This window comes from Castor canadensis, chromosome 3 (genome assembly GCF_047511655.1).
Source record: "Castor canadensis chromosome 3, mCasCan1.hap1v2, whole genome shotgun sequence".
Taxonomy (NCBI): domain Eukaryota; kingdom Metazoa; phylum Chordata; class Mammalia; order Rodentia; family Castoridae; genus Castor; species Castor canadensis.
In genome coordinates, this window is record NC_133388.1 from 35396565 (window position 1) to 35410028 (window position 13464).

A 13464-nucleotide genomic window follows, 5' to 3' on the forward strand; every position below is an offset into this window, starting at 1 on the left:
GCTTTGCACTTGGAGATCCCTTGGGCTGAGGGCTATGTCCCTGGACAGCTCCCCCACCACACACACACACACACACACACACACACACACACACACACACACACACGACTCCACTGGCCAGTCACAAGCCCCAGGTCATTTTACTTGAACTTCTGACCACCAGTGGTCATCAGGCATCCCACAACCCCATCCTCGGGTTCCACTCACATGCTCAAGTGGTTCACAGAACTTGGGGAAGCACTTCTGTTAGCTGGCTTATTATAAAGGATATTATTGCAAAGGATACAGATGACGAGGTACCAGGATGAGGTATGGGGAAAGGGTAGAGGATCCATACCTTCCCTGGGTGCACTACTATCCAGAAGCTCAGCTATCCAGAAGCTCAGCTCCATGTGCTCAGCTATCCAAAAGCTGTCTGAGCCCTGTCCTCTTGGGTTTCTCTGGAGACTTCAAGGTACAATCCTGATTGCTAATGGACCAGTCAGGGAAGCCACCTGCGCCAGCATTCTTCTTGCCTCTCTGTGTAGCCTTCCACCCTCCTGGGTATGGGGCAGGACCCCTCTGGAATGAGAAGGGTCTTATGATGAATTATCAGATATGGGAGGTCAGAATTTCTTTATGGCCAGCTCCAAGACAGAAAGGCAGGGAAAGATAAGTGTTTCTGTGATTCATACTGGGGAAGAGAATTTCTACTTTGCAATGGCCTGTCTTGGGGAGGGACTTAAGCGCCAGAAACCATGAACAAAACCCAAAATATCTATCATCTGTTCCCCCTGCCTTCCCTCCTCTCCAAGGCCATGGCAAGGAAAGCAACACAAAAATAAGCTGTGGCACCTGACACCCAGAGCAAGGCACAGCGGGTGAGTTGGGAGCAGAGTGACAGTGGCTGTCACAGGCAGGTGAGTGGTCCCCAAGGGATGGAGGCTTCTGGTTCTAGAAAAGGGCTGGAGGGCATTGCAGGGAATCAAAACAATAAATTTTGACAGCCAAGGGCCCGGGGAGAACAGGCAGGAAGCTGGATGTGGAAACACTGAAGAAAAGAGAGAGAGAGCGACACCTGCAGTCACATGGCAGGGCAGACGCAGATAAGCATTGAGCTAATCTGTACCTCTTCAGAGAGCTGGGAGTCAGGCTGGGCCCAGGTGAAATGTCCCCAGCTCTAGAGGCTTAGTAGGCAGAGTCCCCTGTCCTCAAAGACACTGGGTCCTGACCCTCCAGGTGCACACTGGGCTTGTCTGCAGTGGTAACCCCTCCCAGCTGTGTGGTTTGTGGCGGCCGTAGGGTCTGAAATACCCCTGTGAAAGTGCTCATTCTTTTGAGGTCACTTCCCACCTTATAAAATGAAAATACTCCTAAAATGGTAGCACAGTTTTTTGGTGTTTGTTTTTACGGTCCTGGAGTTTGAACTCAGAGCCTACACCTTGAGCCCCTCCACCAGCTCTTTTTTTGTGATTTTTTTCAAGATGGGGCAGGGTGTTGTAAATTATTTGCCGGGGCTAGCTTTGAACCGTGAGCCTCCTGATCTCGAGGAGATCGTGAGAAGCTAGGATTACGCTACAATGTTTATCAAATGACTCCTATGTGCCTGGCACTGTGGTATCTCCAGTTGTTTTTAAATCATTCTGTTCCCTGGCAGCAGAAACCAGCCACAGAGGTTGAGAATTAGGAAATGTAGATAAGGAAAGTTCCTGAACTTAGGAAGGCGAGCCCAGAGATACAGAAGGTCCATTCATGGTTGCCAAGGGCTGGGCATGGGAACGGAAGTGACCATAAATAGGAACAGAAGTGACTAAAAAGGGGCACAAGGCTCCTTTTTGGAGGAGCAGTGTGAAAATTCTGAAATTAGATAGTGGGAATGTTACATAACCTTGTCACTATACCAACAATCACTGATAGTGTCAATGAATTGTACATTTAAACAAGTGAATTTACAGTACATAAACTATAACTCAATAAAGCAATTTTTAAAAAGACAGAAAGCATCTCAAAAGAAAGTGTCTTTGGTCACTTGAGTAGACAAGGCAAATCCTCCCCCTGAGAACTCAGCATTCTGCCTAACATAGCCTGCTGCCACTAAAGGTTTGTGAAGCTGCTTCGTTGCTTCTCCCACACCCAGTGCCAGGACTGCCTTGCCCCTCCACCCTCCCTGGAACCCTCAAGAGAGGGGACATTGCCCATGGGGTGTGTCAGAGCTCCCAGGACGTTGGGGCTCCCTTGGTCTTGCACACCTCAGAGCTCTGTGGGGTGGTGCTTTTGCTACTGGTTCATGGACCACACGTGTAAATTGCATCTAGAACTCCTCTGTTCAAGCTCAGAAGCCTCTGCTGCTTCTCCTGGAGTGCGTACCTGCCAGGAAAGCACTAGGTCTTTTCCCAGCTAAAGCTCACAGGAACCACCAGGCTCTCTGGCACACCCTGACGGACTCCTGCTTTCTCCATCCAGTCCAGGCTCCCTGTCTCGCAAAGGCAGCAGCTGTCTCTCTCTCTCTCTCTCTCTCTCTCTCTCTCTCTTGGGAGCTGCTGATTTAGCAGAAAAGGACACACTCCAGCTAAGATCAGCCATTCACAGAGGATTCATACAGTTGGAAGAGGGCAAGCGCCATATGTCCCCTGCTCAGCCTGAGGCCAGACACCTGCAGGTGGTGGACAGGCCCTGGAACGGTGCCAACAGCAGCCAAGACAGAGCTTGGTACCTCCCCTGAAGTGATGTGGATGTCCTCTGAGTCAGAGAACATGTGCTAGGTGCCATGAACACAGAGATGATGGACACCTCATCTTGTCTTTGGGAGCCCATTCCCTTGTGGCAGCATGAAATGTAGATGTAATACAGTCCACAGCAGGTGAATAGGAGGAGGAGGAGGGGGCAGTATGAGGTAACATGAGTGGGAGAAGAAGGATGCCATGCACAGCACTGTGGTGGGTGGAGATAAGCAGAGAGAGGATCAACTCTGTGGGGAAAATGTGGAAGGGGGAAGTTGAGGGCATGTTGCAGAGGGGGCAGCCAGCACAGTAGCCTCCCCTTATCCACAGGGGCTCCAAGACCCTCAGCGGGTGCCTGAAACCACGGACAGTACCTAAAACCATCCATTCATACATACCCACAATAAAGTTTAATTTTAGGCAAAGCAAGTGATAAATGACAGCAACTAATAGTAAAATAAAGCAATTATAACAACATACTGTAGTAAAATTGCCAGCATCACTATTCTTACATTTTGGGACCTTTTTATTTTATTGTTTTATTTTGAGACAGGATCTCACTATGTAGCCAAGACTACCTCAGCCTCCCAAGTGCTGGTATTACAGGCCTGTGCCACCTCTCAACTTCTCTAGCCAGGGGCCATTATTAAGTATAATAAGGGTCACTGGAACACAAGCACCTTCATCCTGTGACTGCTGATCTGATAGCATCTCTAAGAAAAGCAAACACTATTAAGATGATAATACATTTGTGCATAAGAGATCCAGAAGTCACTGGTAGAAAGGGCATGAGGAAAATAGAGCAGTATGGGTGTTCAGAAAAGAGATGGATTCCTCTGGCCCTGTCTTTGGACAACTGTGGGAACCTAGAAAGTAGCAGATCACCTTGGCCTTCCAGTGAGGGTGGCAGAGCTTGCCGACAACTGGGAGGCCTGGCCCTACTTCCCTGGCATTCTGCCTCCACTCCAGTCTCTTCTCCCCTCCCTGCCGGACACTGAAGGAGCTGCTCAGTATCCCAGGGCTCTGAGGCCAGGCCCCTGAGCAGCTGGTGCAACTGTAAGCATTGGCTTACAAATATTGAGAAAAACCACCCCAAGCCTGCACAAAGGGCCAGGAGGATGTTTTCCTTTCATGTCTTTTCAAAGGTGGGGTGAAATATCATTTAACAGCCTTGCTCAATGATAATTGATCTTCTAAGAGAATGTACTATTGTTTGGTTATGTTAATTATTATTAATTCATGGCTCAGATTGTGAAATTATGTTAGCCTATAAAGTTATGGAGAAGCAAATAATTTTTGTCCAGTTAAAAAAAGATAACCTCAAGGGTTAGGCTTAATGGCCAAGTAAGACATTAATCAGTTTTGTATTAGCCAATGTAGCTAATATTCGCTCTTTCATAGGACTGTATAAGTACCAATAAGTCTCACATGCTCTTTGAACCAACCTTACTATTTTATTGTTTCCCATTCATGAGTGTGTTGAATAAAGTACTCATATATTTGTAAGAAAGGTATGTTTTTAATATCTGAATATGGCACATGCTCAGTTAAAATTTGGGCTTTTAAGTATTATCAGAGACAAAATGTGCATTGCTATTGCTCAATAGTATTAAAACTTTCTGATAGACTAAGACAGTCGTTTTCGAGTTCTACTGTCAACAGAAGGAACCAGAGGCCCCCAGTGTGACAGTCTGTTGGAAGGAAGGGTTCACACAGACTAATTTGTCCATAGATGAGGGTTGGGTTGTTTCATGATATGTAGCTCCCAAAAATGTGAGAACCTTGGCCTGACAGCCATGCTTAGGAAACAGCAGCAAAGTATGTGGGTGTAACACAAAAGAGGCAGTAACCTTGGTGCCCCCAGTGCAGGCCCTGGACCAGGGAGCATCATTCCAGCAGGGCATGGCATAGGTCACACCAGGTTGTGTAGGGTCAGGTGTAAAATCAGGGATCAAACAATCTCATTTACCATTCATTGTATGAGAATCCCCATATGTGTCAGACACATGCTAGGTGCAGGAATGGTGTCACCCCAGAACAGGGATGGCTCACTCTGGGAAGCCTGGTGAGTCTTGGGAGCGGATGGCTTCCACTGGGTGTGTGTGGGGGGCGGGTCACTGACCACAATTTGGGGAGAGAGTGGGGAATTTCCACATGTGATCTAGATTGGAAATTTTTTCATACCTAATTTATTGTACTATAGAAAAGGATCGTGAATGGAGGATAGACTACAAGGTCACAGGACTAAGTAGAAGGCACATCCCTGTGACAGGGTCCCTAGCCCAGGTCATGCAGATGGAGGTCAGTGGGATGTGGAGCAAGCCACTCTGCAGTCAGTCATGGCCTCCCTACCCCCTCCTCACTGTCCTTGAGACCAGGGTGAACAGGGCTTGCAACAACCAGCAGGAACCCCCATCCCTTCAGTTTTTCACAAGCCCACAGGCAGGAGAGCGGGATGTGGCAGGGCGGCCTGAGCTCCAGCTGTGACCCTACATGGCAGCAGCCTCCCAGATCTCCACGTGGAAAGATAGTTCTAAAGTTCCTCTCTACAAGGAGGCTGCAGTGGGCCTGATTCCTGGAGCTATTCTGCTTTAAGATTCTGTTTACATGGGGTTTTCAGGAGGGACACCCACAAGAGGAGGACTGGCATCATGGTGGTGACATAGGGCTGAAGTCACTTATTTTAAACAGTAAATGAAATGCATTCTTATGTGTATTCCATGTTGGAGACCTAGAGCATCTCCCTCAGAGCCTGGGGCACAGGTGCTATTATTACTCTCATTTTACAATCAGGAACCAGGGACTTAAGGGGTTCATAAACTGACCAGGTCACATCTCTTTGATCCCAGAAAGAATTGTCAGTCTTTCTTGCCCTTGTCCTAATTTTCTGAAGTTGTACCCAGTCTTCATTCAGCAAGAGCCAGCCAAGAATTGATCATTTCTGTGCTCTGACAGGGCAGGGTAGGGCAGGGGGTGGGGAAAGAGACATGGCCTGGAGAAGGGCAGATTGGCTGGCTGGAGGTGACAGGCAGGCTGCATACCTCAGTACAGTACCAGATATGACAAGAGACACTCGGGGGATCCCTGGGAAGGCTCAAAAGTCAGTAGGACACAGGGCTTCCTGAAGGGCCCAGGACCTGGGTTAAATTACAGTTATCTAAATCTCTAAAGGCAATTGACTACAAGGGGCTGGAGGACAGGGAAACAATAAGGTCCTGGACTTCGTGCACTGAGTCCCAAATGCATCAGACATCATGAACTTTGCATGTGTTTCCAGGTTTCTTTCATTAAAATTTTAAACAAACACCTGAATGTATGCCTGTAAAAATGCAAACATTGTGAGTGTACACAGAACAGAGTGAATCACCTCTGACATATCCCCACTTCTCATGGGTGCCTTTTACCCAGCGTTGGCAGTGTGGTGTGTGAGCTCCAGGCCTTTCCATATGGCTACATTTGTAAAACAATAGCAGATAGAGATCTGTGCCTATGGGATGCCAGGTGCTATTCTGAGTATACATAGACACAGAGACATGCATCTTTTTCTTTTTCACATAAATGAGAAGACAGTATTTTTCAAAGTTGCTTTTTGCTAAATATGGTTTTGAAATTTTTCCATATTAGTTCCTATGAATCTGCCTCCTTTTCTAAAATCTATTTTACCTTAAAAAAAGTAGTCACGCATCTAGTAAGAACCAATGAGAAGAGCAAGAGATGGAAGATAAGCTTTCTTATCTCATTTTGCTCATATATATTTTAAATTTTTAAATTTAATAGTTTTGTAACTCCACATCATATAACTTGGAAATCTTCTTATAAATAAATATCTACCTCATTTATGTTTAACTGCTGCATAATATTCTACTGGACAAATATATCAATCTTTAATTATTTCCCTACCAGTCGATGTCATTTGGACTGTTACTAGGGTTTTTCATTGACAGCAAATGCTGCAATGTATACCTTTATGCCTACACCTAATCTCCCATCTATGAGTGTGGGGAGATAGCTCAATGGTCTCTGCTAACCAACATCTCTGCTTTCTTTAGTTCTATATTCTATATCTCCTGGCACTTGCTGGCCAGAATAAAAACTACATATCCCAGCATCCCTGCATTTGGGTATGGTCATGTGACTAAGTTCTTGTCAATGGGATTTAGCAACTCTGGGACTGTGGTTTTCAAGGGAAGGAGCATGTCCCTAGCCCTTTCCCTGATGGCTCTGGCTGGGATGTAGAGAGGAGTTCTCTACCATTGTGCAGACAAAGCTAGTGTTGGGACCCTGGGTTCCCAACACTATGGAACAACACCCCACATCATCCCAGCCCTAGATTAAGCCAGGCTATTAAACTCCAGGAAGAAATATATCTCTACTCTGTTTAAGCCGGTGCTATTTTAGGTCTCAATTATAGTAATCAATCCAATATTCTAATTACAATTAATATGTTCAAGTTTCTTTCCCTTGGTCCCCTAGCCCTGGGATGGAGCTGCTTTCCCTGCTCGCCATACTCTTATCTCAGGGGTCCCTTTTGGCTCCCTCAACTCTCCTTGGCCTGTTTAACCAACTCCTCAAAGCACCTTCTTGAATGAAATATCCCCATGTGGCCATTGTGTGCTGTCCTGCCTGTGTTCAGATGGAGATCTGTGTGTATATATCCCCTATCTGAGGATGTGGGCAGTCCTTCACTGTAGCACATTCCCCCTGTCCACATCAGTCAAGAAGGAAGCAGGGCAGTTTGTGGTTTGTCCTGCAGAAACATGCTCATGAGAGAAACTGGCTGGTGGACCACAGAACCTTCCTCAGCTGTCCCTGGCTGTTGGGAGAAGCACCAGCTCTGAGGATTTGTGTGAAGCCTCTGGTGGGATTCAGGAAGCAATGGGAAATGCCTGCCCTTGGATCAATGGGCTCTGCATCCAGATGGAAAACACTTGGGGGAAAACTGCATCTGTACTGAACATGTAAAGACTTGTCTTATTCCCCAAACAATACATGTGAACACCTATTTTTATAGTGTTAATGTTGTTTTGGGTATGGTGAGTAATCTAGAGGTGACTTAAAGTACATGGGAGGGTGTGCATTGGTTGTATGCAAATTCTACACTATTTTACACAAGAGATGGAGCATCCAGGGATTTGGGGTGTCCTGGAACCAGTCCTCCATGGATGTGGAGGAATGACTGTAAAGCACTTTGTGCCATAGACTTTTTTTTTTTTGGCAGTAGTGCAGTTGAACTCAGGGTTTCATGGTTGCTAGACAGGCACTCTACCATTTGAGCAACACTGCCAGCTACAATGCACAACTTGATTTCAAGGTTTATGATTTCAGGACTCACACTTACATTTGCTGGAGAGAAAGAACTTAAGTGGGGCACATGCAACTAGGTATAGAAGTAAAGCAATAAGACTTGAGTGACCAGGGAACTTACCATTGGGTAGACTTTTGATTTCAACAGAGCCCAAGAGACTCTTATTCATTCATTCATTCATTTTTCATTCCTCACCTCACTTTTGGAGAGGTCTATCTTGAGGAAAATCATTCCCACTTTGCCCAGCTTTTTCTCCATGCCCCCTCTAGCCTCTGTCAAGTGTGGGCTGAGCACCTGCTGCCATCTTGTGGCCGTATCTGACAGGGAACTGCAGAGGTAGAGCCACTTCTTTCCCTTTCCTCACATTTTATTTGCACAGACAGGGGAGCTTTCAAGGCTACCCTAGCACTCTATTGTCATAGGTGAGGTTGGAAGCACTGTTACCACCTGGCCTCTCTCAACATGCACCATCACTGAGCTCTCTAGTCCTCCAGCATAGGACAATGCATGTAGGGTGCATGTGTCCTTGTGGATTAGGGCAGGAATAGCCCAGGAGCACAAACACTAGTATTCTCCAGGAGGAAGTTGTTTCCTTCATAACCAGAAATTTGGGAGCATCTTGAGAAAGGAAAAACAGTAAGTTCCAAAGCTGATCAACAGCTCCACTGCATCAAAGACTTGTCTAGTCTTTTTTTTTTTAAACCATATCTAGCTTCCCACTGCAGCTCATTGGGATCCATCCTGATGCATTGTTGGCCTGCGGTTTCCAACTATGAGGTCCTGAGGTCAAGGGCCTTTCATGTCCATAACCTGTGCCTGGCACAGAGCTAGGCAAAGAAAAGGTATTGAATGTTCCTTGGCCAGCACGCCTTGCCAACTCTTCTTCCAGAAATCATTCTCTCATCTGCGGCCCTCCTCTCTATTCTCAGTCCCTTTCATGGATGCTGGTGCACTGGATTTCCCTTCACAATGAGATGAATGCCCATTCCCCTTGACTGTAAAGTCCCTCCCCAGGAATCGCCCTCCAGCCAAAGGAAGTGGATTTCCCCAAGGACAAGTCTTCTCCTGGGAGCAGCCCACGTCCATTAACTGCTCAATACTGGCCATGGTGGCCCTCACCCCCGTACTTGTATAGAGACAACTCTGAAGAACCCTGGAGATTCAGAGATTGCAGAGGGACTGGCAGAGGCCTGTGTTGTGACTGCATAGCAGTTCAGCTCCTCCCTCTGCCCAACTGTGCTTCTGTCAGTCTTTACAGATAGAAGGCGATCCATGCCCTGGTGAGACTGCAAAGGGCTGAGGCGATTACTCATCTATTTAAAGTGAAATGTCAAAGTCGGGGAGAGATTCTCATCTCCTCCACCAGAGGACAGAAGCAGCTGGGACTACTTATGGACTGTCCCCTCAGACAAGTCTGCCATTCCAAATCAAGGATCCTGGCCACGAAGCAGGGCATTGAAATTGGGATGAAATTCCTATCTTGAGCTTCCTGTAAGATTGACATATTCAACTAGATGTATATGAGAACCTTGAAACTCCAGAGTTCCTCAAACATGGGCCCTCAGAGGTGACTCACTCCCCTCTGCTTGATGACAACTCATGGGCTGCTCATCCCCTTCATGATCTACTCTCACCATGTCCAACCTACAATATAACCTGGCCAGGAAAGTGCTGGGTCCCTTGGGAGGGGAAAGGGGACAACTATACATAGATGAGCTGTAAGTCCTAACCAGTATGTACTGGCAGCAATGGGGAGAATGCATATGGGATTAGCTCTGGAGGGTGCTGAATCAAGAGAATTAGGATGTGAAGTTGAATAAGTATCTATGATACAGAATAATACTCTGGAAAAGTCCTTAAAAGAATATGTGAATATGCTTCTAGGTTGGTCCCTAAGAGCCAAGGGAAAAGCAATGGTCCACACTAAATAAAGTAGAATTGCCAAAATTGCCATTGTATAAGAAGTAGGAAGAGGGAATCCATGGGCCAGAGAAGTAGTCCTGTTAAAATGGACATACTACATATGGTCAGATAATCTACCAGTCAACTGCATTCCACAGGGGACAGTCAGCAAGGACACCTTGTTTAGCCAAGTGGTAAGAAATGTGTTGATTTGCAGGACCCCAGCATTACAGGATGGCTGTTCTCTGCAGGCCAGAGTGGAAACTAGCAGCTGCTGTCATAGAACTGGCTTCCCTGACAGCAATGGGATGACATGATCTCAAATGAAGAGAGGCCAGGAAGCATGCGACACCAGAAGCAAGGTGGATGCAATTACTGCAGTAAGGAACGAAGTCAAGAGTGGCAGACCAGGGAGCCTGAGTCAGAGGAAAAGTTGAAATGGTTAAAAGGATGTGGCACTCAAAAGGGCAAACAGATAGATGGGCAGTCAACAAGGCCCCCACTCAATCAGGACAGTCAAGGAGTCAAGGAGGCTGAGGGAAGCACTTATAATAGGAGTCAATACGTTGCTCAGTTTCTGAACCTGGGCTAACTTTCAGACATGGAATTGGTGATTGAAGGAAAAGCTGGGCCTTCAAGATCAGGGTAACAGCACAGAAAGGTGTGTGGTACAATGACCTCTGCCTTCCTGAAAGGACTTAGGGGTCAAGGGGACAATCCAGGTCTTAAGGACTGGTTGAACAGACTCAAAGCCCAGGCTGACATTGAAACCGGGCACCAAAGCCTCTGTGAGGGTAGGGGGGGAAGGAGATATGGGGACCATATTCTGGTACAGGTCTTACAGAGGGCATACCAGGTGGCAGACCTGTCCTATGGTTATTTCACTGGACCTTCTGGACATGCTACAGAACCTAACATTGGTCCACTACACTGGTGACATTTTGTTAATCAGCCTGAATGAGCAGGAAGTGGGAAGTACTGTGGTTGATAACTCCCATAAAGATTTAGGAATGTGTTGGGACATCCCCTTTGAACTAAAGGACCCATTTATCCAATTGTGGAAAAGAAATCATAATGCCCCAGACATCAGTGTGGGTCTTGAGGTCAGCATATTCCATCTATGGGAACACTGCTCTTATCCCTTTGCCAAGCCACATGGAAAGCTACAAGCTTTGAGTGAGGTGGGTCTCAGAGCAGGAAATGGCTCCACACTCAGTCCAGAATGTGGTATAAGCAGCTTTGTCACTTGGTCCATGCAATTTGGTAATCTTATGATTGTCTTATGATTATCTTTGGGGAAAATGCTGAAGAGTTTATGGTAAAACTAACTGGAAAATGATAGTGTAGACTCAAGGTTCTGGAAGGTCATAGCATTTGCAACAGATAACTACATGCCAATTTTAAAAGCTCCTCGTTTGCTTCTGGGCTTTAGTAGAGAGTGTGTCTACCCAAAAGGTAAGTCTGAGTGGGCCCAGCAGCACGTCATTATAAGATGGAAGCAGATGTATTGGGCATGCAGACAGGGGGCATAGGCAGACTCTGAGCTGGCGGACCAGGCTCCCTCCCATGCCATTCACTACTGTCACTCAAGTCCCTTCCCTTAGCTCACACCAAGGACACAGGACTGAGAAGTGATTCCCTTATAACTGATGGAGGAGGAAAAAAGCCAAGTTTGGTTCACAGATGTGTTGGTTCACGATGTAGATGCAAGCCAAAAATGGACTCAGTTGGCGCCTCAAGATACTTGGGAGGGAAACACTGCAAGGCTCTCTGGTCACCCACTTTGCATGTGAAGAGGACACTTGAGGACAGAAAAAGCACGAACTCAGTGGAGTAGCGAATGGCCTGTCTGCTTGGTAAGAGGCAGGAGAAAGGGAAGACTGGGGAAAGGGAGGCACATGGCAGGAGCTATGGAGAGGGCACATTAATGCCTGCAAGGGAGCATCCACTGTGGGGGAGGCACTCAACAATGGAACATTCCAGATGATTTGACAGGTTGACGTCAGCCATCTTCTTCACTGGCCACTCCTGTGAAGTAGGAGCTGCAGCAAAATGATGGCCTCTGTGCTGCAACATAAAGGGACTTCCCAAGGCTTAAAACCAGTAAGTCACACCTCCAACTAAGATCTATTCTCCCAATCACTGGAGAGGATAATGGTGGGCTTCCCCTCAGTTTCAGTAGCTGTCATTTCTCATTTCTTTGTCCTTATCACTCATGACCCAAATCACATGTAGATGTTCTTTCTAGCTGGAATTGCAAGAGTGACCTCATACAGGTTCAAAACAGAGACATTAAGGGGCACATTGGGACTCGAATAGTTTTCTAGAAAGAAGGTATGATTCAAGTGAAGTTGTCTTTTTTTTGGTCTCCTGTTCTTTGCACGCCCCCCCTTCAAAGAAAACTAAGTGTATGGTCAGAAAGCGAGTGAAGTGAAGAAAGAGTGTGAAGTTAGTGGTCTTCAGTAATAAGATCAAACATCCATCCTATCCAACTCAGAAAAAAGATGAAATTCACTTAGCTTTTACCTGAAGCACATTTTTGTTCTTCAGCTATTAGTGGAGACTTTATTTCATTTGGAGTGAATCAAAGGTTAGACTCAGGGCTGAGAAAGTGCTCACACTGGCTACTTCCTGTCTCTTCTATTGTTGCAGCTGTATCATCCCTGTGTTTTACATCTGATACAGGGAATAAAAAATGACTGCAGGCCTAGGAAAGAGAGCAAGGAAAACACTGATTCTAAATCACAAGTAATGGATTCTGCAATCTCATCAAAGAGGCTGGGTGCCTTCCACTGCTTTAGACATTGTACTCACATTATCTGAGGTGTCTGGCCTCCTTCTAAGATACATTTTGGACTTGATGAGACATGAACTTCAGGACAGCTGTCAGATCCACACTCACTTTCGAGGCTACTCAATCCTGTGTCCCCTCAGCTCCTGCTATTTAAATGGACTTGCTTCGTACCATGAAACCTCGTATACTCCACTCACTACCTCCAACCCTCTTTATCATGGCTGAGTACAAGCCATGGACTAGCTGACAGCTAAGACATGGCTGAGCCAGAAAAATTATTAATAAATGCACACAGAATATGCATAACATCACAAAACTTGGATGATCTGATACATTACGGTATAAAAGGCTTTCGTAATTGCAGAATGCATGCATTTTCCCCAAATCAGTACTGCAATACTAAAATTGACAACCAAGTCACCAAGCCAAATTTCAAAGAATTAGAATTAGAATGTTTCTCTGACTAGTTTAATCAACAATTAGAAAACTGCCAAACGTCTGGAAATTAACCAAAAAGGGTCTGGTTAACCAATGGGTCAAATAAAAAACTGTAATTAGTTAAGTTTGATTTGATTGATGATAAAAAATACAGCATATCAAAACCTATCTGACCCAGCTAAGGTCAATACTTAAAAAGAAATCCGTACTTTTCAAGTGCATACAACAAACAAAGGCTGAAAACTAAAGAATTGAGAGTCCCTCTCAAGAAATTAGCAAAAGAATAGCAACAAATACAAATGCAGAAGTGAATAAAACAAAACAAA

At 45.9% G+C, this 13464-nt stretch overlaps 1 protein-coding gene across 4 annotated transcripts in view; it reads right to left on the reverse strand.

Annotated features, from left to right (window-relative positions):
- Positions 1-381: 381 nt before the first annotated feature.
- Positions 382-13464, reverse strand: part of Pcnx1 (pecanex 1) — a 175034-nt gene continuing 161951 nt past the window's right edge. For all 4 annotated transcript variants that reach the window (XM_074067666.1, XM_074067661.1, XM_074067660.1 and 1 more), the window contains one exon: positions 382-561. In XM_074067666.1, the coding sequence (XP_073923767.1) occupies positions 397-561 (165 nt within the window). In that variant the 3' untranslated portion in view covers positions 382-396. The remainder of the gene's footprint in view (positions 562-13464) is intronic.